This window comes from Bos taurus, chromosome 10 (genome assembly GCF_002263795.3).
Source record: "Bos taurus isolate L1 Dominette 01449 registration number 42190680 breed Hereford chromosome 10, ARS-UCD2.0, whole genome shotgun sequence".
Classification (NCBI taxonomy): domain Eukaryota; kingdom Metazoa; phylum Chordata; class Mammalia; order Artiodactyla; family Bovidae; genus Bos; species Bos taurus.
The window spans coordinates 88,447,298-88,471,105 of record NC_037337.1 but is presented as its reverse complement, the minus strand read 5'-3'; the positions used below and the strand labels follow the sequence as shown (position 1 = coordinate 88,471,105).

The following is a 23,808-nucleotide window of genomic DNA, read 5'->3' as shown; positions in this document are numbered from 1 at the left end:
GACCTGGTGCCAGGGGCCGGATGCCTCCAGGCAGCGTTTGCGTGGGGTAGCGGAGAGGCCAGCAGCTCCAGCTCCCTGCCCTAACTGCTGCTGCTGCTGCTAAGTCGCTTCAGTCGTGTCCGACTCTGTGCGACCCCATAGACGGCAGCCCATCAGGCTCCTCTGTCCACGGGATTCTCTAGGCAAGAATACTGGAGTGGGTTGCCATTTCCTTCTCCTTGCCCTAACTAGTAAGTGGTAAAATTGTCACCGGATGAGAAACCGAGCTCCCCAGAGGCTCGGCGATTCCCGTGAAGCTCTGAAGCCCTGTCCTTTCCCAAGCCGCCAAGTCCGCGGCCAGAGTCGGTCGCCCAGAGATGCGCGTCTATCCGGACGGAGAGGGGCGGGGGCCGCGGCGGCTTTAAAGAGCCCCAGGCGGGCGGCGCGGGGCGGGGCGCAAGGCATAGCGGCCGGGAGCGGGGGTACCTGGAAGCGCCGGGCCGGCGGGGGCGCCTCCACCTGGGCGGGGAAGGAACGGTGGCTGGACCATCCGCGCCCCACCCCACACACTCCCCCCCCGCCCCCGCCCCGCGCCCCCGGCGCCCCGGCCGAGGCGCGGGGACCATAGGAGGCGCCGAGTGGCCGAGGCGCCGACTGGCCGCGTCGCCGCGGAGATGGCGCGGCACGTGCGGTGACGGTGCCCGCGCCCCGAGGGTCCCAGCCCTGCGCCCCGCATCCCCGGGGCGAGCATGGAGCTCCCGGAGCCCGAGCTGATACGGCAGAGCTGGCGGGAGGTGAGCCGCAGCCCGCTGGAGCATGGCACCGTCCTGTTCGCCAGGTGAGGGCGGCCCGAGCGTCCCCGGGGGTGCGGGGAGCGGGGTGCCTCTCCAGGAATGAGTCGGAGGCGGCCGAGCCGGCGCCGGAGGAGCGGGGCGCGGCGACTAGTGGCGCAGCCCCTGCGGCTCTTCCCGCGGCGGCCGCGGCATGTCTTGGCGAGCGCGCACACCCCGCTCCCAGCGGAGCTCTCTGGGGGCCGGCCAGGGTCCTCTCCCGCCGCCCATCTCCCTATACTCTGGGCCCCGCGCTGCGGCCCCTCCCCGGCCGTGTGCCTCCTGAGTGTTCTTTCCCTGGGAGATGACTGCAGGGGTGCCCACCGCTGTCCCTACGGAGAGAAACCCAGGTGTCCCAAGGGCCTGCGTGGGAAGACTGTACTGGGCGCCTGGCCCGCAGGGCACGGGGTCTGGGCCCCGGAAATGTGCACTTCCAGTAATCAACTTCAGGATAAAGCTTTCCGAGGAAATGCCAGGCTAGGACCTGAGACCCTACAGGGAAGGGAGGACAGATGCTCAATTCTCACCACCCCAGAGGGGTGAGGGAGTGTGCAGACCCCAGAGGGGAGGGGAGGCTGCCTTTAACCTCAGCTTGAGGGTGTCTAGGTAGCCCCTCTGCCCTCACCAAGAAGACATGCCCCCTCACCATGGTTTTTCAAGAGCCTTGGCTCCTTTAAGCCAGCCCAGAACTTCTGAAGAGGTTTTTGTAAAGCCTCCCCCTTGCAAACAAAAAGGGACTAAATTTACAGTCTCCCTCCCAGATATGGAGGAGAGCTTATACTTGGGCCTCCAGCTTTCCCCAAACCCACTCTTTTCTCAGGCACCCTCTGGCCATGCTGCTCCCAAGCTGTGTGGCTTGAGACAAATGATCAACCTCTCTGGGCTTCTGTTTCCTCCTCTATAATATTGGGTAACAGTTACACCCACTGTTTAGGATTGTGAGGGGATACCTGTGTAAACCACGTGCAAGGTACTCAATGCTCAGAAAGTGTTAGGGCTTCTGAATACTAATTATTATCGTTGCTGGGCCAAGCGCCTTTGGACAGGATGGGACTGGGGGGTTCTGATCCAAGAATGGGAGAGAGGGGAGGAGAAGGAGACAGACGGCGGGAGGGGGAGTCCCCACCAAGGACTCCGGGCTTCCTGTTTGAGGACCCCTGCCTGTCCCAGCCCACACCCCTCCACGGTTTATGGGAGGGGCTTCCCTATGAGGCCTGGGGAACATGTGTTTTCCATGATGCGGAAGAGGTAAGAGGGGCCAGCGGCAAAGCTGGCCAAGCGATGCGTGCCAGGCTGAGGGTGAGCTGGAGTTTACACCCCAGGCTCTGCGCACCTTCCCCTGCTGCAGGGCAGCCAGGGCCCATGGAGCCTGGAGGGGCGACCCCCCCAGGGCTGACACCGGGCCTCCCCGCGCAGGCTGTTTGACCTGGAGCCAGACCTGCTGCCCCTCTTCCAGTACAACTGCCGCCAGTTCTCCAGCCCAGAGGACTGCCTGTCTTCCCCCGAGTTCCTGGACCACATCAGGAAGGTGAGGGGAGGTAGAGGGCCTTCCTGGGGGAGAACAGGAGAGAGAGAACCGGGGGTGGGAGAATTCCTTTGGCATCCTGACCCAGCCCTGGGCTGTGCCCCTTCTCCTGCTCCCTCCTGTCGAAGGCATCTGCCGCTTTCCCTCTGTGCTGAACTGGGCAGAGTTGGGGCACCCAGTCAGCCAGCTGCTCCCAGCTCAGCCCTTTGCCCTCAGACTCGTCCCTTGGCTCCTGTAGGTGGTGTTAGTGCTGATCCATCAGGGACCATTTCCCTGTAAAAACCAAGCTGGGGTTTTCTTAGAGGCTGGTGGCTCTTACAGGGCCTCAGCGTTCCCCTGTCCCAGGAGGATAATACTGTCCAATAGGTGTGTCTAGGGCTTTGAGCTCCTCAGCAGAAGCCAGCTTCCTTCATGGCCTAACATTAGTAGTCTGGCTACCATATGCTGAACGCCTGCTGTAGACAGACACAGGCTGCCTTTTGTCTCTGATCCCAGATAAACAAGGGTCTTCTCTTCCTTCTGGTTGGGACCCCCAGGTTCGGCACTGGTTATGAGCAGGGGCAAGGAGTTGCTCTGATCTCCGTTTCACCGCGACCTTGACTTTGGCAGGTGATGCTGGTGATCGATGCTGCGGTGACCAATGTGGAGGACCTGTCCTCCCTGGAGGAGTACCTGGCCGGCCTGGGCCGGAAGCACCGGGCAGTGGGCGTGAAGCTCAGCTCCTTCTCGGTGGGTAAAGGGGCCCTTTCTCTCTCCAAAGCTCCTGGCCTGAGGCCACCACTCTCTCCCAGGCCCCTCCTGTCCACCTGTTCATCTCTCCCTCTCCTAAACCTTCAGGTGACTGCATTGTTAGGTATTTGCTGTGTGACCCTGGCACTGCCTTGACCTCTCTGAGCCTCCAATTTTTCTTCTCTGGTGTGGTTTCTCTTAGAACCCATAGAAAGTGAAGGAGCCTCTGGGATTGCTGCTCAGTTTTATATCGGCATGCATAAAACCATCCCAGAACCAAACTGGCTTAAAACAATGACTTCTGATTTCCCTGGGCTCAGTTGAGCGGTTCTTCCGTCCCACGTGCTGTGGCTGGAGTCACGTGTGCACTGCATTCAGTTGGGAGCTCAGCTGGGGCTGCAGTGTCCAAGATGGCCTGTCATCCTTTGGGATCTCTCTCCCTGTGGCCCCTGATCATTCGGTAGTGGAGCTGAGCTTCATTCCAGAGTAGCTGCTGAGCTCCAGGAGGGAGTATTCTAAGGACAAGCCAGCCTCTGCTTGTATCACTCACTAATGCCCCACTGGCCAAAGCCAGTCACATGGATGAGCCCCGTGTCAAGGGCGTGAACCCTTGAGGGCCCCCTCACAGGGGACCACTCACCTGATGGCCCACCGCATGGTCCAATCACCTTGTCAGATGTAAGCACCTTGAGGAAGGGACTGAGTTTGTCTTGTCATTCTCTCCATCCCCAGCACTAGTACAGCGTCTGGCCTTTAGTGTGTATTCAGGAAATATTTGTGGAATAAATACACTGTATTTTATAATTAATAATTAAAAAATGAGAGCCATTATTATTGCTGAAGACTTACTGGGTATAGATGCTGTGCCAAGAGCTTTTAGTAGATGATCTCTTAATCATTCCAACAATCTGATGAGTTGAAAGTTTCACTCATGAAGCAACTGAGGCTCAGAGAGGTTACCTAACTTGCTCAAGGTCACACAGCTCTCAAGCACTAGAGTCAGAAAGTGAACTCAGGATGGCAGAGCCTGTGCTCTTAACCTCATGACTGCTGTCTTGCAGAGAAGGAAACAGGAGGGACAGTGACTTTGCTTGGTGTGAGCTGGAAGTGCCAGGCAACCCCTCACCCCCCACTCATGGGGTAGTCGTGAGGCTGGGAGTGGAGCGAAATGCTTCGTTCGCTTTAAAGCCTCACCTTTAAGTGGCACCCAGGGACTGGGGGGCAGAATCCTGCTCAGGAAGCATGGACCCCGTGCAGGAGAGCCAAAAAGCCCAGGAGTCCTTTCCAGCCCGCAGCCTGTTTTCTCAACTGTGGAATGGGGGCATGCCTCCCTGCACCTAGAAATGACAAGTATCCCCCTTGCCTCTGCAGACGGTGGGTGAATCCCTGCTCTACATGCTGGAGAAGTGCCTGGGCCCTGCCTTCACACCCGCCACTCGGGCTGCCTGGAGCCAGCTCTACGGGGCCGTGGTGCAGGCCATGAGTCGGGGCTGGGGTGGCGAGTAAGAGGCGGCGCTGCCCAGCGGTTTCCACCTGGTGGACGCCCCCGCCTGTCTGTGTCTGTCTGTTGGTCTGTGTCCATTGTAGCCCAGGCTCCCCTAGGCCTCCCTGCCTTGTGGTCCTTGTCCCCTTGGCTGTGCCAGGGAGGTGATGGAGCAGGGCTGGGCCTCAGTCCTGCTCACCCCCAATCGCAGGTGGGGTGGCTTTTCCTTTCCGATTTCCTCGAGTTTCCCCTAGCTTCCTCTCTGCCAGCCCAGCCTTCCCCTCTGGCCCCCCCACCCTCCTCCAGGAGGAGGAGCAGTGTTTTGGCGGCAGAGGTGGCATGGGGCCCAGGGAGAGTGGGGGGAGGCACGGGGCTTTGAGGGGTGGGCGCTCCCATCCTCCTCCCTGCCCGGGTGAGCCTGGGCTGAGGCAGGCAGTGGGCTGGCTGAGCTTCGAGCACGTTTCCAGCTCTCCTGCCCTTAGCACGTTTCTCTCCCAGCAGTGTGTTTGCTTTGCACAAGGAGAGAGGCGCGGGACAGCTCTGGCCTTCGTGGCAGAATCCCAGGCAGCCGGAGCAGGTGGCCGGGAGACCAGCTGGCTCTGTGACGGGGCCCCTCCAGGTCTCAGTGGGGAGCAACCTCTCAGATGCCCCCCGATAAAGTAGTTTTTCTTTTCTCGTGTCAGGTGGGAACTCCCCTGTATCTCTGTAGGAAGCAGCTATCCAGCCAGGGTGGGTGGGCTAGGGAAGGGCCAGGAAGCTGGGGGCTTCCTTCTCGAGAGACCTGAGTCTGTTCCCCAGCCCTGACTCCTGCAGAGCCTGAGGCTTATCCCCCACCCACCCCCACCCCTTTCTGCCTCTGCCCACACCGACAGCAGGTCCAGGGCTCCTATATTTAATACCTGCTGTGTGCCTGTACCTGGGCTTCCCAGGTGGCGCTAGTGGTAAAGAGCCTACCTGCCAGTGCAGGAGATGTAAGAGATGCAGGTTCGATCCCTGGGTCGGGAAGATCCCCTGGAGGAGGGCATGGCAACCCACTCCAGTATTCTTGCCTGGAGAATCCCCATGGACAGAGGAGCCTGGTGGGTTATGGTCCATCGGATCTCAAAGAGTCGGACACTACTGAAGCGACAGCATGCACACACGTGTGCCTGTACTTAGCAGGGTTGATGGACAACAGCAGGAGAGTCCCCCTTCCCACGCTCTGAACTGTCTCCACTTTTATCTTTTGCTGAGTGCCGTGGTTATATAAACTCACGAGAAATAAACCTGTTCTGTGTGCCTCTCTGACCCTCTGGGACTGGTCTTTTCTTTGGCGTTGGCTTGTGTCCAGATGAAGCTGCAGGGTGGTGGATGGAAGGTAATGTGGGAGGTCGGGGTCAGGAGGATCAAGGCCAGAGTGGGTGGAAAAGAAGGGAGGGGTGTGGGGAAACCAGTGGCTGAGATGGAGCAAGGGGTCTGTGGTGGAAACTGGCTGGCAGGGCACACAGCCTGACTACATTTCCTAGTGTCCCTTGCATTTAGGTGAGCTATGCTACTGAGTTCAGGCCAATGGAATGTGTGGACATGTGTACCACTTCCAGACCTGGTCCCCCCAAACTCCTGCCTGCTCCTCTGTGCTCTGTCATCCTCCAGTCATCTTGATGCAGATCTCAGTGACCTTGAGGGCCATGCCTTGAACATGGCAGACTCACAAGGTGGAAGGAGCCTGAGTCCTGGATCACTGCTTGCAGGACAGCACCCCCTAATTAGAAGTGCCTTGCAGCATCCAAGCGCTTCCCCTGAATGTAGTGCAGGGGCTCGTTCATTTTAATTTTCTAGGAAAGAGACAAAGTTGTGTTTGTGCCATTACACATTTGGGGGTTGGTTTATTTCAACACATACCCCTACGTCTGGAGTCTGAAGCAGTTCACTGGCCGGGGGTCTGGGAGGCCACGCGCTGGTGGACAGGGTGAGGCCACGAATTGAATGGGCTAGGTGTCAGGACAGCAGCGCACAGCAACAAATCTTGCAGGGTTTCAGAAGAAAGCTTCTAGAACCTCTTTGGAGAGGTAGGTGCCAATCCCAGAGTGGACTTTTTAGGGAGACTAAATGTGTTAAGCTGGGGTATACATATTGGAGTTGAAGACCAGCTGTGAGTGTAAGTAAGTGTGTGTGTGTGTGTCAGGAGGAACAGGCAGGCAACCGTAGAGAGACAGCCAGGTAAATGGGGAGTGAGTGACTTTAAGAGTGGCCTTCATCCAAGCAGGCTTGGGGTTACCCCCTGCCTGCTCCTCACTTACTCCTGGCCTCCTATGTGTGGGGCCCTGGAGCTGGGCTGTGAGTAGCTGGAGGGGCTGCACCCGGGCCAGCTGTCCTCACCCTGAGGTCTGATTTTCTCAGCCCAAGACCAATGCCACCAGTGTTAGCAGAGCCTCCCTAGCTGCAGCCAAGGCCTCACTTTTGTTAAGCTCTGGAGGCCAGGCCTGCCCAGCTCTGTGACTGCAGAGCTTGGGTCTGGAGCACGTTAGGAATGCTTTTCCCCACTGGAGCATCAAAGGGATTTTTCTCTTGATCCCCATAGGCTCCCATGCGGGGGGGGGGGTGTGTGCCCACTCTGCTGTGTGACCAAAGAGTGGCTCAGACTCAGGTGGCCACGCCTAGCCTCAGGCTCCTGAAGCCTTGACACCCACACCGGAGACGGGGTGACCTGGCTCCGGATGGGCCGCACCGCCTCCTCCAATGTGTCTGGAGCCATCCTAAGCATGGGTGCTTTTGCCTTTCTTGAAGGTCTTTCTTGCACTTGTGCGTGTCTCCAAAAGAGTTGTCCTTCCTTGTCTTTCTCATGTCCTCATTCCCGTGAGAGGATGGGAACCCATTTCTGCCAGGCTTTCTCTCCCCCGCCCCCAGCTCACCATCAAGGTTAACAGTAGCCTCCATCCTGCCCAACTCAGGGGTTGTGTCCCAGGCTTCATTTTGCTCTTCTGCTCAGCAGCGCTTGGACGAGTTGAGGACTTTGGTGAGCACTTTTTTCTTTATTTTTAAACTTTTTATAGTGGAGATGTGTTAACACACACAGAAATCAGAGCCTGACGGATCTCCAGACACCCTTCACCCCTGCATCCGCACTGAGCAACTCAAGACCTCTTCCTGACTTCTAATTTTGCTGGACAGTTTCAAAGCTAATCCCAGATTTCATGTTCTTCCACCCATAAGGTCTTCCATATGCTTTTCTAGCCAATTTTTTTTAAAACCTCTTAACCCACGCCATCAATGTACCCACCAGGATAAACAGTTATCTCAACATCGCCAAATGCACAGTCCATATTTGAATTTCCCTGGTATCTCAGAGATGTCTTTCTGCAGCTGGTTCATTCAATTCAAGATGTAATCAAGGGTCACACACTGGTTGTGCCTCTTAAACGTCTCGTTTTCTTCCAGCCTCTTGCTCTCTGCCCTGTGCCATTGATTTGTGGGTGAAACCTGGTCATTTGTTCCATGGCTTGTCCAGCATTTGACCTGGCTGGTGCCTCTTGGTGGCATCTCTGAGCTTGCCGGTCTCTGCCCGTATTTACTGTCAAGTGTGGTTTCAGGTGACCCCACGCCCTCCCCTCTGAGTCCCTTTCTTCCCTGACTTCCAGGACGCCAGGCTCTCCTGGTTTCCCCCCTTCCTCTCTGCAGCTCCTTCTCAGTCTCCCTTGCAGACTCTCCTCCCCATCTCCCTCCGACCGCCTCCGCACCTCTGCCTGCACCCCTGGAGGTCGCAGCCAGTCCCACGCTTTCCACACCATCCAGATGCTGAGGGCACCAGAGTTCACCCCTCCAGCCTAATTCGCCTCTACTCCAGACTCTGTCTCCAGCCACCCGCCCAACATTCGCATCGGGCACCATCTCAAAGGTAACCCAACCCAGGTGGAGCTCTGGGTCTTCTTCCCAGACATGCTCCTTTCCAGCTTTCTCCACCATGGTGAACCAGTTTACTTGGTTGTTTGGGCTGAAGAACTGGGAGTCATTCTACCTCCTTGCTCAAACCTCACGCTGAATCTATCCAGGAATCCGGAATCCCTGTACCAAATCTCACTCCCTCTCTCCTCTTTTGCTTACCCTCTCCTTGTCTGAGCTACCGTGTGGTTGCTCCAGGCTGCCCTCATCACAGCCCCCAAGGGGGCTTTCTGCTTCCATCTTGTCCCCTCCCTGTGGCTTGTAAGGGGGTGTCTCTTCCCTGCTATGAATCCTCCAGTGGCCTGGCCCATGGAGCCCCGTTGCCCCCTCAGACCCCACCCCACCCCTCTGCCCCTCGCTCACTCTGCTCCGGCCACTGCGGCCTCCTCTCTGGTCCTTGGCCCCTTCATGCACTTGTTTTCCCGCCCCCTTCACGCCACCTCCACTGGCTCACATGTCTGGTTCCCCCGGAGCTTGCCCCAAGTCCTCCCCATCTCCAGACACTCTCCCATCCTGCTTTGTTTTTTTCTTCATAGCGCCTGTCCCGACATCCCACTACGTAAATGTGTTAATTGCACTTACATTCCATTGCAATCGACACGGGAAGGCTGTCAGGAAAGGCATTTTGGGCTCTGTGTTTGGAGGGGAGGGGAGGGGCGCTTCAAATCATGGCTGAAGGTGCTGAGCTAGGTGGAAGTGACCCCCGAGGCTGGTCTGTGTCTCTCTCCGACCCAACAGTAGTACTTATTGCCAAGGAAGGTGATTACAACAGAAGTTGTACCCGCGCTAGGCGTTAATCACTGTAAGCCCAACGGCAAATGCTTCCTTGGGCCTAACCTTTGGTTATCTGCCAGGCACCTGCTATTTCAGCTCTTTGGAGGCAGAGTGAAGGGATGAGAGGTTATCCAGCCTGTGCATTTGTAACTAGGTACAGGCTACCGGGGGCTTTGCCGGTGGCTTCCCTGGTGGCTCAGACGGTAAAGCGTCTGTCTACAATGCGGGAGACCCGGGTTCAATCCCTGGGTCGGGAAGATCCCCTGGAGAAGGAAATGGTAATCCACTCCAGTACTATTGCCTGGAAAATCCCATGGACAGAGGAGCCTGGTAGGCTACAGTCCATGGGGTCCCAAAGATTTGGACACGACTGAGCGACTTCACTCACTCAGGGGCTACAGGGGGCTTTGCCGGTGGCTCAGCATCAAGAATCCTCCTGTCAATGCAGGAGACGTGGGTTCCATCCCTGGGTCGGGAAGATCCCCTGGAGAAGGAAATGGCAACCTGCTCCAGTATTCTTGCCTGGAGAATCCCCTGGACAGGGGAGCCTACAGTCCATGGGGTCGCAAAAGAAGTCGGACATGACTGAGCAACTAAATGACAACCCCTTCCCGGAGGGGAAGGCAGTGTGAGGTGCTGGGACCAGCTGCCCTGGTTCCGGGAGGCTGGGATGGTTTCCTGATGGCTTCAGGAGAGCCTCGCCCACTCAACCCTTCTGCACCCCAGAGTCACTGGGGGGATTGTGTGAAACAGAGGTGATCGGGCCCCACCTCATAAATTCTGGCTTGTTCAGTGAGGCGGCCTGGACGTTGGGATTGTTTACAATCTCCAAGGAGACTTCCACCAGCAGCTGGAATAGAGACCCAGTACTTGAGGCTTGAGAGAGGCTGGGCTGCTGGTTGTCAAGGCCACGGTATCTCAGATGTTCAGAAAACAGCCTCTGTTGAAAAAAAAACCTGCGTGCTGTCTTCCCAGAAGCCGGACTCCACCACGCTTCCCCAGGGCCTTTACAGAGCGAGCTTTGCTGGCAGAGTCGGCCAGCACAGAGTTCCCTGACGGCTTTGGGAAGGTGGCCGGGAGCCGCCAGAAGCTTGGCCTCCACAGGCAGAGCCTCTGGGAGCCCAGGGCCCTTCTGCTTCCTCCCAAGCCCTGCAGACCCCAGCCCGGCACTCAGGGTGGTGCTCCAACACCCTCCAAGAAGAGGGTGCTGGCATCCTGGACTGCCCTGGCACCAGGCCTCCCTCCTGGCCATCTGCCCAGTTCCCCTCCCCAACAGCCCCCACCCCTGTTTCCAGGCCGTGGAACCCAGCCCCTCTCGTCCGGCCAGGGTGGTCTTCCTGCTCTCCTCTCCACTGAAGTGTCTCTGTGGATTTCATCTGACTCCACTCGGAAACTAATAGTGTTGAGGGGACAGGGGTCCGGGGCGTGGGGCCTGGACCCCTGGCCAGGCTCACACCACGGGCAGCTTTGAGCCCACGCCCATGAGTGGACCATGAAAGCTTGGGGAGAAGGTCCGGCAAGGGTGCTCCCGAGCACCCCTTGGAAATCGAGCCCTGAGAGTGCCCTCTGCCCTCACAGGGGGCAGTGACGGAGGAAGCCCCCCTCCACACCCCATTCCCTCTATCCCTGCAGCTGAATCTGCTCCATTCAATAATGGACTGAGCGATTGACTTCCCGTCCTCCTGCTTTCAGGGTGAGGTGACCAGTGCAGGGACATCGCGCTGCCTAGAGAAAGGCCCAGAATCCTGGTCTCCTAGGCGAGGACATGTCATTGTCCCCCAGGGTAGGGAAGTTTTCCTCCTTGTCATGGGCACGACAGCTGACATAACTACCCTTTGCTAGAGGGTTTTCTTGTTCTGTTCAGGCCTGACGCGGCAGCCCAAGTGCCCAACCTCTCCCTAACCTCTCCCTGCCCCTGTGTCGCTGGCCGAGGCTGGTACAGACCTGAGCCTCGCCTGCTGCCTCTGCCGGGGGCCTCCATGGGTCAAGTCCAGCTGCTCATCGGGCCAAGAGCCAGCTCTCAGGGAGCAGCACTCAGCCTGGAGCTTGTGCTGCCCAGGGGAGGCTGCCTGATGGCTTCTTAGGTAGCTCAGGGACCAGAAAGTTCTCATCTACTTCCCAGGTGGTACAGTGGCGAAGAATCCACCTGCCAATGCAGGAAACACAAGAGACATGGGTTCGACCCCTGGGTCAGGAGTAGGAAATGACAACCCACTCCAGTGTTCTTGCCTGAAAAATTCCACGGACAGAGGAGCCCGGCAGGTTACCGTCGTGGGGTCGCAGAGAGTCAGATACAACTGAGCACACACCTTTAGCAGACGGGTCAGGGGACTTTCAGAGCACCCGCAGTGGACTTCTGGTCTCCCCAGGAGACCAGGCAGCGCTTGCCAGGCCTCCTTCCCCTTTGAGGCCAGGGGCCAGGGAAGGCCTCAGGGCTCAAGGGATTCCCAGGGAGACAGCTTTTGGTCTCAGGCGCCAAAGCCACAGCGCAAGACGTGTGCTCCAGCCTGGCCACCTCCGGGAGCTCCGGCTCCTTCCAGATGGATGGGAGGCCCTGCTGGGTGGGTTCAGATGCAGAGGCACAGGCCAGCTGAGGTTGGGAGGACTTGTTTATTCAAGGCACAGTCATAGCATTAATAACAAGAAGGTTCGGCGTTCTGGCACATTCCTTAAGTGGTGGTGGCCAAGGGAAGTCCACACGCCCCACTGGGGTCCCCAGAGGATGCAATGCTGCTAATAGGCACTTCGCTTCCAGAAGCATCTGAGGAAGAGGCAGGCAGGTGTGGAGCTGCCCTAGGCCCAGGGAGGGGCGCTTCTCGAAGACTCTAGGCAATCCCCAGTTTGGGAGGCAGCTCCCTCCAGAGAGGAGCAGGTCTGAGGCTCTGGGGGTTGGGGGAGGCCATGGGAGACAGATGGGGCAGGGGGCGGATGGGGAAGGGGGCCGTGGATGGGGTGGATGGTGGTAGGCGGAGGCCAGTGGGTGAGACCCGCGTGGGCCGAGGGTGCAGGTTGGAAGGGAAATGCCCGAGGAGGGCCTGGCTGTGCCGTGGCAGGCCCCAGGCTCACCCACGCAGCCAGCAGTGGCCGCGCGAGGTGGAGCGGCTGTGGCCGGGGCCCCGCTTGATTGCCCTGGGTCTCCAGGAAGAACAGAGACGCCAGGGGACTCCAACACTCCCAATACCCTCCCCATCTTCTTTCAGAACCAGGCAACCTTTGACCCAGGTTCAGAGCCGGCAGCTCCAGCCCTGCCGCCGTGTTATCTGCTGGGACCCTTCCCGTACGCAGCTTCCGCAGACTTAGGGGGACGAGGCAAGAGCAGCCACTGCAGGACTGGTCCAGTGGGGACCACGAGACGGGGGCTGGATGCCAGCAAGAGGTGCCAAGAGAAAAGGAGCCCTCAGGCCAACTTCCGGCAGGACATGCCTGCCGGACACCTGGGGGCTGGTGATGGGTAGGGGTGCCAGAGTCGCCATCTCCCTGTGGCGAACAAGGCTCCAGGCCGGGGGTCCTGACCACTCTGCTCTGGAGGGGACCCTTCCCCTTGATGGCTGGTGCAATGTTTAGGGAGCAGGCCTGTGGGGGCTGGGATAATTTCCTCCTTATTCAGACCTGGATAGGGTAAGACCCCCTCCTCCCCCCAGCTGACTCAGGCTCTCTCTGGAAATTAGCCTTCGTGCCGAAGTCGGGGCCGAGGTCTTGGTGGTGGGGTGGTGGGGTGGGGGCAGAGCAGGGCTTCTTGCCCCTCAAGTGCTATTTCTTCTCTGGGGTTAAGCTTGGAGCTTCTGGAGCCAGGATGTGGGCAGCAAGGGGAGCAGAAGTGAGGCTCAAGTGATCTGAGCTCAGGAGCACCCATGTGCCCAGGAGCTGGTGGCCAACACCCATGCGAGGCGGACCCGAGTGCCACCTTCAGGAGGTTGGCTGCAGGGATCCAGGCCTTTGGAGGACGGAGCTCAGGAGAGCCCTAGGTCACACAGACCCCGCCTGGCGCGGCTCGTCCCGGCCCACGGTGGCCCCTGCAGCCCTTCTCTGTGTCTCCCTCGGCCTGACTGCCTGGTGGTCCTGGTGGGCCACCTGTCCCCGGAGGCCAAGGCCTGCAACTCCCTGCCTGGGGCGAGGGTGCCACCAGAGTCCTTCCTACTCAGGATTCGGCTCCTCTGGGCCCCAGCTGGTGGCCGCCCTGGGAGGGAAGCCTGAGTCTGCCTGTCCATGGGGGACATGGTGCCCCCGACTCCACCACCCACAGGGAATCCGCAGTGTCTGAGCCAGGACCACGCCGGAGGCACTCTTCAGCCCAGAGTGCAGGGCAGCCCGGAAAGGAGACATGGGTCCTGCTTGGAGCCCAGGGAAAGGCCAGTCAGTGCCTGGTCTGCAGCATGGGCTTCTCACCCTAATCTATGCCCCCCACCTTGGCTGGGGGCTCAGGCACTCAGATGGGTATGAGGCAGGGGCAGCTCTCAGCAGCCACATGCTTGACCTTGGGGGTCCTCTCATTAGGCCCTGGGGCTTGGGGGAGGCATATCTGGTTTCTCATCATTTGGCATTTTGGGAGAAGACACCCCCTCCTCCCCGCCGCCCCGCCACCTCCATGAATTCTGCCTCTGCCCCTCCCGCCTGACAGTAGCCAGCCCAGATTGCTTTCATCAGAATGCACACAGGTCCCATTTAATGAGCCCCGCTACCCTTGCAGGGACAGACAAGAGAACAAGTCTCTACCCTGCGGCTCCTGGGACCCCTGATGAGGAGCGGGGGACAGAAAGGGGCTCAGTCGCCTCCTTCCCGTCTAGGGTCTCAGCCATCCCTTCCTGCCGGTGGGGTGCAGGATTTTTCCTTGTGGCTCTCCATGTGGGGAAGCTGGGAGGAGGTGGTCCTCTGTGTCTTGGGTCCTCCGCAGACTGCAGGGGAGGGATGGGGCTGGGAGGAGGGGTGGGGCGGGGCAGTCGCAGAAGCTCCTCGGGCAGGGCAGCTGGTGGAAGGGTGGGGAAGATCCCAGAGAGTCTTCTTCCTGCCTCCTCCTCAGGCACACCTTCTCCCTCGTGACCCCAGGAAAGCCCTCCAAGCCTTCAGTCTCTGTGCTCTGGGCTCCAGCCGTTGTTGCCAAGAGGCAGGGCTTGCCTGTATCCTCCGTCCCATCCTGGGGGGGCCCTTCTAGACTGCCCAGCGTCTTCTGTTCGAGCTGGTCAGCAGGCCGGGGTCTCCACGTGGCAGAGAGATACAGCCAGGGCTCTGCTGGAGCCTTCCCAAAGTCTGCAGGATGTGTTGGGGGGTCGGGCCAGGGTGCCCTGCTGCCTCTCTCTGCCAGGCCCTTCCCCTGGCAGCTACTCCCGGCTGGAGTTGCCAGGTGGAGGCCTGGGTCCTGGTCAGTGATACTGGCTCTGGTCCCCCAGTTCCAGCCCTTCCTGGAACCGGGCCGAGTCCAGCTCCCTCGAAAAGGCCCTCACACCGCTCTCCTCTTCTCCCTCTTCCGGCTGTCTGCTCATGGTGCCGTAGGTGGGCTGGGCTGGGGAGGAGGCGGGGGTCAGGTTCATCTCCGGCTCTTGCAGCACGGTGGCCACATACAGCTGCTCAGGACAAAGAAGGGAGATGGGACGAGGTCACACCCGGGGCGAAGCGAGGTCACGTCCGTCTGGGCACACCCTCCCCCCAACCCTGCCCACCCCGCCCTGACGCTTGACCTTTCTCGGGGCCCCCACCCTCTAAGCCGTGGCTCCTTCCTCCCCTGGCAGCCCGCGTCCTGGCCAGCCGGCCCAGTCTGCCTTCCCGGTTGCTCTCGAGCACGCCGCGGGCACCTATATGTTCCCTGGGCTAGTCAGCGGTCTCCTAACTCCCAGTCCAGTGCTCCTTCAGCACACGTGCCGTTCAGTCTTGGTTCCAGGTCCGGCTGAACCCAGGGGAGATGACAGGCTCCCTGACACTGGGGTCTGGGGGGAGCCCCCATTCCTGAGCTAGTGCACTTTCTACTGCAGCTTCAGAGATGCATCCAACACCCTGGGCTGCGTCACTGGCCGGCCCGTGAATGAGGACTTGAAACCGAGGCTGCCGTCTGAGGTCTTGGTCATGAGACCTCTGAAGTCCAGGCCCGGGCTCAGGAATGCCTGGGACAACAGCCGAATAGAAAAACACAAGAAGTAACAGGGATGGGCTGTCTGTCGTCCTTTGAAGGGACTTTGAAACCAACTCCTTATTTTGAAAACAGGTAATTATTGGATAGAATGAAACCTTTTCTGTAGGAGTTTATTAGAGTGAGACTAAACAGCCCTAGATGATGAAGGAACATTTTTTTCTGCAATAGAATTTAGATATTTTCATAGGGCCAAAGTCAACCCCACAGATGACTGTTGGGTCCTCCAGGAAAAATGGTAACTGAAAAACGGAAAAAGCCAGCAGTCATCCCTGAACCCGGGAGTCACTTTAGCATCATAAATGGCAATAAATGGGATATTATATATCTCCTGGTGTGACACAGAGCACTGCCGGTGATGTTCTAGGCCCTAGTGTTGAACTTGAATCTTCAATTCCAGCCTTTGAATCTAACTTCTAGTTTTCAGGAAATACAGGAGATACTGTAACCTCCTGTAAGATATCATGAAGAAACAGCCAGAAAAAGCCAGAAGATGGGGCCTTCTGCAGGACTACAGGCTTGGTCTTTCCAACAAGTCATGAAATAGAGATGGTGCTGAAATAAAAGGGACATGGGCAGGGGCCAGATTAATCCAGCACAGACCCCGGGTTGGATCCTGGTTTGGATGAGCTGCAAAATATATTTCTGGAACCGTAGGGCAAGTTGAATATGGACTAGGTATTTGAAGAGGTAAAAACGTATATATGCAGGAAGACGGAGATTGTTAACTAAAAACACAGGTTATGAAACAGTGTGCAGTGTTACGACATTTTAGAAGAAATATATATCTGCAAGAATATACATTGAGGTGTCAGTGGTCATTGTAGGTGGTAGAAATATGGACTTTTATTTTCTTATTTTGGCTTGTTTTTTTCCCATAGTTAGCTACAACGCTCAGAAACCTCTGTTATAATAATGAAAGATTTAAAAAATCAATTCCAGTAATTTCTTTAAAAAAAAAAAGCTCACACTCTGGAGTCTAGCAGACCTGGCTTCAAACTTTGTTCTGCCATTTTCTTGCACAGTAGTACCCTAGGGTCTAAATTAAGTCAGGTCTTTGAGCCTCAGTTTCCTCATCTGTAAAATGAGGATAAAACCCCCCGCAGTGTGGGTTAAGTGCAAAGATCAAGAGCAAGAATGGTGAAGCGTCTAGTTTGCAAGGTTTCAATAACCAACTGCTGACAATATTCTGGAAGGGTCATCTTAGAAGGGCCCTAGGAGAAAGGCTACGTGGAGAGAGACTCCTGCTCGAAACTTTTGTCTCTCCTGGTACTGAAGCTCCGTCTCCCCTGCCACCCCCCAGAGTTCACTGGGCCCTCTCTGTGGGGCTCGCCTGTAGTTCTGTGCGCCTGGCATGGGCACATCCTCCCACTGCTGTCTAAGGGGTCCCCTCTCCTACCCACTCTGCGAGTGCTGCCCGCTCTGAAGTTGCACCCGGCCCAAAACTGTCTTTGGTTCCCTGATGCCCTGGATTCTCTCTTCTGGGCCTTTGCACAGGCTGGCCCTGTTCCTAGAGTGCTCTCCCCGACACCCTCTTCCATCCGGCAACCCCTAACTCTCCCATGCCGGGGGTCTGGTTAGACCTCCCCTTTTCCAAGAAGCCTTCCCTGAGTGCCAGGGCTGGCTGGTGCCCTTCTTCAGTGCTCCTCCAAGGCACCCTGGCATCGGGGCATGGGCCGACCCAGTACCCAGCTCAGTGCATGCCTCGGCAGCCCAGCATCCATCCGTGTGGCCAGGTTTTGGCGTGCGCTCATGCCCATCTCCAGGCTGAGCCACGAGGGTGGGAGCCAGCGCCCAACCTGCTGGACCCCTGCACGCGGAGTCCAGCCTCGTCTCCTCTCAAGCTGATGGGCTCACTCGTCTTACCATTCCATGCAGACCTCCAATAGCTCGCGGCAGCTCTGTCCGCGCCATGCTGCCTGGCACCCGTGCCCTTGGCGGCAGCCTTCGGTCCTGAGGCCGAAGGACCCCAGCAGACCCCTGCGTCTACACGACTGAGCTCGCTGAGGCTGAGTCCGCCCTGCCCTTTCTCTTCCTCTCTGAGCTCCTTCTATAGTGTGTCCTGTAGAAATTCCCGGATCTTCTATCATTCTGAAGGCTCTTCAGCCAGGGCCACGGCAGCAATCTGACCTGGGCCAAGTCCTGCTGCGTCAGAGGGGAGAGTCCCGGGCACCCCGTCTCCTCCCCGATACCCAGGGTGGACTCTAACCACTGGTGCCCCCACAAGGCTGCTGGAGAAGCCCATCCCTGTAAGCACCCCACCTCCCCACCCCGACCTGTCCCAGGGCAAAGGCACTGACTCACAAGGGAGGTTGGCGTGGAGGAGGTGCTGCTAGGCTCCAGGTCAAACACGGTCTCCATCTCCTCGGGCTGCGGCGGTGGGAGAGACAGGGAGGGTCAGTGAATGCGCCCCACCCCCGCCCTCCCCATATCCAGAGAAACCCAGACCCAAATCTCAGGCTTAAGGGGCCCCCCGCTCCCCTTCAACTCATCTTCTATTTTTCCAGACCTGCAGCCCAGCTGGCCGGGCTGAACCCTCGGGGGACAGAGTGAAGACTGGGATGCTGGGGAGACCCTTCTGGAAGGTTCCATCCCCAAGGTCCACAATGAGAGCTGTGCGAAGCTGTGGTGCAAAGATGAGCCTGCTGCTTTGACTCCAGGAGAAGCCCTGACTTCAACAATACCCTCTTCCCTTTTATCTGAGATGAAGGTCTGAGTCCCTTGTCACCTTCTGTCTCTAGAGTGGACACTTGAGCAACCAGATCCCACGACACTGTTGCATTGGGAAGAGCCACGGATGTTGTCTGCCCAGGTGCTTCACTAGCACGGACTCAGGCCAGGGGATGGAGGAGGGTCTGGGGAGAAAGGGAGTGAGCGCCTATGCCAGGACCCCAGAGATGGGACCACCGGAAGCAAGAAGATCCTCTTCTCAGAGGCTCCCTTCTCCGGCTCAGTAGCATGCTAGTACTTGAAATCAACTTTCTTTCTTATTTAAATTCATTTGAAAAGGAAATAATTCACTATTATAAACAAAAATCCTGTGTCAGCTGCCATAAACAAGGTCAACTAGAAAAATAAAGGTATAACCATGAAAAACAGAAAATGTTTCGGTCCACTGGAAATCATTCCAGTACGCTTCTAAAGTCACCCCACTTTAGGAAGTGCTGATCTAGAGCACATAGTTCTGTTGGCATGGATGGGCTCCCTTCTCTAATAACTGGCTGGGCCCCGAGACCCTAATGCTGGGAAAGATTGAGGGCAGGGGGAGAAGGGGGCATCAGAGGGTGAGATGGTTGGATGGCATCACTGAGTCAATGAACAGGAGCAAACTCCGGGAAATAGGAAGGACAGAAGGCCTGGTGTACTGCAGTCCACGGGGTTGCAAAGAGTCGGACACGACTTAGTGACCAACCAACAATGTGGCAAAGAGTCAAAGGAGTCATGGGGCCCAGAGGACCAGGCCTCCCTTCCAGACAAGACCAGAGTATCCTGAGATTCTTCAAAGTGAGATGACTGTTCCCCTTCCCCAGGATCTCATTCTTACCACCCCCTCTTTTACTCCTTCACTCCATCCTTTCTCTCAACCCTCCATCCCTTGGAATGGCCCCAGCAGCTCTGTGGCTGGACAGGCTCACATCGTAGGAGGGATGGGCCAGCCTGTGGTTCGGAGGAGACGTTAGAGGCGGGAAGAGGAGAGGACGATGTCTTCTGCCCTGGGAGGCCTGGTTCTGGGGCCAGTGCAAGCATACACACAGAATGCACACCGAGCACCTTCTGCCCATCCCACCACCAGAGAGAAAGGCAAGAGCCTCTCGTCGCTCTGACGCTGTGGGCGCCCCAGGCAGGGGGCGGGTCCTCTAGCTGTGTGCGCCCCGGGGAGAACTTGAGGGAGGAAAGGCAGGCTGGCAACTCACCTCATAGTTAGTCCTTTTCGACATCTTCCCCAGGAATGTGGCAACACAGGCCATTATTATGGAAACAATAAGGGTGGTGAGGGAGAAGATGGTGATGGCATGCTGGGACCCTGCAAGGAGGAGGAGAGGCGTGGGCTTGGTGCCTGAGGACCAGAGCTGTGTGCGGGGCGCTGGCAGAGATGCTGGCCCGGCTGACATATGCCTGGGGCCCTGGCCCAGCACCTGTGCAGGAGTTTGGAGCCCAGGGCAGAGATGTCTCTGCCCAGCTCTCCCCTTAACCACATAATCAATGAGCCCCACCCAGGAACATCATCTCTCTGTGCTACCTGACCAATTTAGAATTCGGCATCTGGCGGATTCCACGAAAAAAATTCATTTACTCAAACAGCCACTTAGGTGTCCATTAAATGTCCCCCTAGATGTCAGCCACCTTCCATATCACGGTCCCTGGGATGTATCTGAGTCATTTATGTCACTCCCTCAGGTCACTCATTTATGTCCCTGTCCCCAAATGCAGTGACTGACCCACACCTTCCCTTGTAAGCCCTCCTCCCCCCTTTTTTTTAAATTCTTTTAAATTTTATATTGGAGTAGATTCCTGCAATGCAGGAGACCCAGGTTCGATCCCTGGGTGAGGAAGATCCTCTGGAGAAGGAAATGACAACCCACTCCAGTATTCTTGCCTGGAGAATCCCATGGACAGAGGAGCCTGGCGGGCTAGTGTGCGGGGTCACAATCAGTCGACTGAGTGACTGACATGACGACTACTACGGTTGATTAACTGTGTGGAGTTAGTTTCAGGTGTACAGCAAAGGGATTCATTTATTCATATACAGGTATCTATTCTTTTTCAAATACTTTTCCCCATACAAGTTATTACAGAATATTGAGCAGAGTTCCCTGTGCTATACAGTAGGTCGAGGTTGGTTATCTGTTTTAAAAAATAGCAGTGTGAACATCTCCATTCCAAACTCCTACTATGTCCCTCCCTGCTCTACCTGCTGGTAAACATAAATTCATTCTCTAAATCTGTGAATCTGATTCTGTTTTGTAGATAAGTTCCTTTGTATAATTTTCTGCATAGAAGCAATATCATATGAAATTTGTCTTTGTCTAACTCTCATAAGCCCTTTTGAAGTAAGCATACTCTATTACATGTGCTAATAGCACGGAAAAGCAATTCAGAATTTAAAAGTCACTTATGTTTCGTTTGGGGATGTTTGGTAACCTTTTCACGACGGCAGTTTTCTAAGTACATGAATATTAAAATTCAGTCTTTACAGTCGGAAGTTATTGCAAAATGACGTTTATCGTTGTGTTATTATAAAAGCAAAAAATGGTAAACAACTTCAATATCCCAACGACGTTGAACTAAAATTGGCAGAAATTAATGCAGCCATTAAAAGACACGTGCTCTAACAGTATTTTAATAATGCAAGAAACTGCTCAGAGCATAATGTTCAGTGAAAAAACTCGGGCTGTAAGTCTGACTAGAATAAAACGGATCCACAGTTTTGTAAAGTCAATCCGTAAACCCCCTCTTACTCTGCCCTGTCCTCTAAAACACATGCACAGAGTGAGGTCTGGGAGCAGCAGACGGGAGGCTGTAGGTGAGATACCAGGCATTCAAACTCTAATCTTTCCATTTTTTTTCTATTTTTGATAATAAATCTGTAGTCTTTTATACCTAGCAGAAAAGTCTTATTAAAAAATGAAGTCTGCCAGGGGTTTCCCAGATGGCTCGGGGTAAAGAATCTGCCTGCCAATGCAGGAGATACAGGAGACGAGGGTTTGATCCCTGAGAAGACACCCTGGAGTTAAAAACGGCAACCCACTGTCAATACTAAAGGAAATCCACCCTGAATATTCATTGGAAGGACTGATGCTGAAGCTGAAACTCCAATACTGTGGCCACCTGATAAGAAGAAGCGACTCCTTGGAAAAGACCCTGATGCTGGGAAAGATTAAAGGCGGGAGGAGAAGGAGATGACAGGATGAGGTGGTTGGATGGCATCACAGACTCAATGGACATAAGTCTGAGTAAACTCCAGGGAGTTGGTGATGCACAGGGAGGCCTGGCGTGCTGCAGTCCATGGGGTCGCAAAGAGTCAGACATGACTGAGCGACTGAACTGAACTGACTGATGATAGATACTGTAAAATTTTATTTCCTGCCAGCCTTGAGTTAGAATGAAGGAGTAGGATGTTTTTGTTGTGGAGGTGATTTCCCTGAAAATTGTAAAGCGAAATGTATACGGTCTGGACCACACCGGTGCCACCCTTAACTTCCAAGGTCAGCCGGGACTCTAACACGAGCCCGCTGGGCGTACAGAGGCGCTGAGCGTGGCCGTGCTCCACGAGGAACACCTCGCTCCTCCCAGGGCTTGGTCTGCTTCGACAAGAGTCGTCGGTGAGCGGCGACTGAGCGGTGGGGGAACAGACAGGGGCAGGGTGGCCGGGGGGGCTCGGCACGTACCTAAGCGTAGGATGGAGAAGAAGAGCATCCAAACCAGCCCCAGGAGCGGCGCGAAGATGGCTTGGTGGATGGCCGCCATGTGGATCTGCTCGTTGAGTTTGGTGGGCGCGTACGAGTAGTACATGTTATAGCGGTCCGTGACGTGCTTCATGCACAGGTAGAGCAGCCCTGGGGGCCGGCAGACGGAGGCAGGCTCAGAAGCCATCACAAGACCCTCCCCTCCCCTGGGCCCGAGATGCCAGACACAGGTCAGCCAGAGTGGCAAGGGGGCCAAGGACAGGCTGTGGGAGTCCCGTGGGGCCGATCTTGCGTGCCCGGCTGCTTCCCTTGAATCCTAGAACCTATTCTGTCATTTTGGTTAAGTAGTCATTCCCTAACAAGCATCCTCTGTAAATAGCCATCCAACCCCAGCCCCCCTGACCAACCTGGCCCCCTCCCCAGCCCTTCTGATCGGCTGGCCCCGGGTCTCCTCCTGAGCCAGGAGGGAGCCGGATGCTCTGGGGCTTCCACTGGGTGGGGGCCTCAGGGACAACTCACCGAAAGGAGCAATGATGGGGCAGGTGATGCTGTACGCCATCACCACGCTGAAGACATTCATCATCCACGCATACTCGCGCCCGTACTGGAAGTCCATGGCCTGGTTCTGGGGCAGAAAGCAGGGTCCGCTTGGCATGGCTGCTTCTGCAGCTCCTCATCCGGCAAGGCAGCCTCCCCTCCGAGAATGGTGTCGGAGGAGCACCTGGCCCCTTCCGCCCACCAGGGCTCCCAGGTCACTCCGCACTTCTAACAGGCACCCCCTACTCCAACACCCGCCCAAGGGAAGCTCCAAGGGCTGTGTCAGGGAAGGGCCTGGCCCTCACCATTCGGATGTTCACTCTCTCTGGCTCCGACCTGGAGAAGACGAGGCGGATGGTGTACAAGAAGAGCGACCCCAGGCGCATCAGCTCCATGCCTGTGCCAATAAAGGCTGCCGTGATGACGTAGTTGACAAAGAAGGCGCCATTGTCTGGCAGGAACACACACCTGGGTGTGGAGGAGGGCGGGAAATGGCCACAGAAGCCGGAGAAGAGGGAGAGGGCAGAGATGTTGGGAGCAAAGAGGAGAGAGAGGAAGAGAATTGAAGGGATGGGCAGGGGGTGGAGATAGACATGGGGAGAAGAGCTTTCAAATACAGTCATCCCTTGGTATCCGCGGGTGGTTGGTTCCAGGAGCCCCTGCGGATATCAAAATCCAGGGATGCTCAAGTCCCTTATATGAAAATGTCAATAATATTTGCAGATAACCTATGCCCATCCTCCTGTGTACTCTTGTCTCTAGATTATCTGTAATACTAACACAATGTAATCAGCTGTAAATACAACTAAACGCTATGCAAGTGGTTGCCTGCACACGGCACATTCGAGTTTCGCTTTTGGAAACTTCCTTGAATTTTTTTCCCTGAATATTTTGATCTGCAGTAGGTCAAATCTGAAGATGTGGAATCCGTGGACACAGAAGGCCCACTGTATACATGCGTTTCCAGCCCAGTGTAATTTAAACAAGGGCCCTTTTGAACAAGGATAGGGGTGGATGGGTTAGGAGACACATGCACTGGCTTGATCTACAGAAGGGCTGTGAAAGAAAACAAAAATAAAGAAGCGCTGTTTGACTGGATCCACAGACCCTGGAGAGCTCACAGGTAGACTTGTGGGGGTCTGTGACCTTGAATAGGGAAAAGATTGCATCTTCACTTTCTGCAGTTTAGCACTTCCTTCCATGAAGAGCGTGGGCAACACATCACAGGCATGCCAGCCATGGCTGTGAGTCTGTCTCCAGTTGAAGTGAGGTATTTTCATATCATGTTGTATCTATTGCTGAGCATTCACAACACCATTTGCGTTCATCATCTCTTCAAAATGATGCTAGTTATTAGGCCACTACATTAGACATGTTAAATTCACATGATTGAGACTTTCCTGTCTGCACACGTGTTGCTAGCTGGCCAACTTCAGCTAACAGCCATTCAGCCACCTGAATGGATTGTCACACTGCCTGTTCTCACATTGGTGACCCATGCATCTCTG

At 56.3% G+C, this 23,808-nt stretch overlaps 2 protein-coding genes across 9 annotated transcripts in view; one reads left to right on the top strand and one right to left on the bottom strand.

Annotated features, from left to right (window-relative positions):
- The first annotated feature begins 728 nt into the window (after window positions 1–728).
- NGB (neuroglobin) lies at window positions 729–4,569 on the top strand. Its single transcript, NM_001001853.1, has 4 exons — window positions 729–817; window positions 2,226–2,337; window positions 2,944–3,063; window positions 4,435–4,569. Exons 1-4 carry the CDS (start codon window positions 729–731, stop codon window positions 4,567–4,569), a joined length of 456 nt encoding a protein of 151 aa, NP_001001853.1.
- A 7,260-nt stretch (window positions 4,570–11,829) lies between these two features.
- The window catches only part of TMEM63C (transmembrane protein 63C), an 86,357-nt gene continuing 74,378 nt past the window's right edge, over window positions 11,830–23,808 (bottom strand). For 6 of the 8 annotated variants that reach the window (XM_059890625.1, XM_024997806.2, XM_059890624.1 and 3 more), the window contains 6 exons: window positions 22,606–22,768; window positions 22,283–22,388; window positions 21,746–21,913; window positions 19,271–19,380; window positions 17,661–17,726; window positions 11,830–14,796 (listed from right to left, as the gene is read on the bottom strand). In XM_059890625.1, coding sequence (XP_059746608.1) covers window positions 14,596–14,796; window positions 17,661–17,726; window positions 19,271–19,380; window positions 21,746–21,913; window positions 22,283–22,388; window positions 22,606–22,768 — 814 coding nt within the window. In that variant the 3' untranslated portion in view covers window positions 11,830–14,595. Of the gene's footprint in view, window positions 14,797–14,918; window positions 17,487–17,660; window positions 17,727–19,270; window positions 19,381–21,745; window positions 21,914–22,282; window positions 22,389–22,605; window positions 22,769–23,808 lie in introns of those variants that run through there. The other 2 variants (NM_001206161.3, XM_059890626.1) reach the window with 2 other exon arrangements.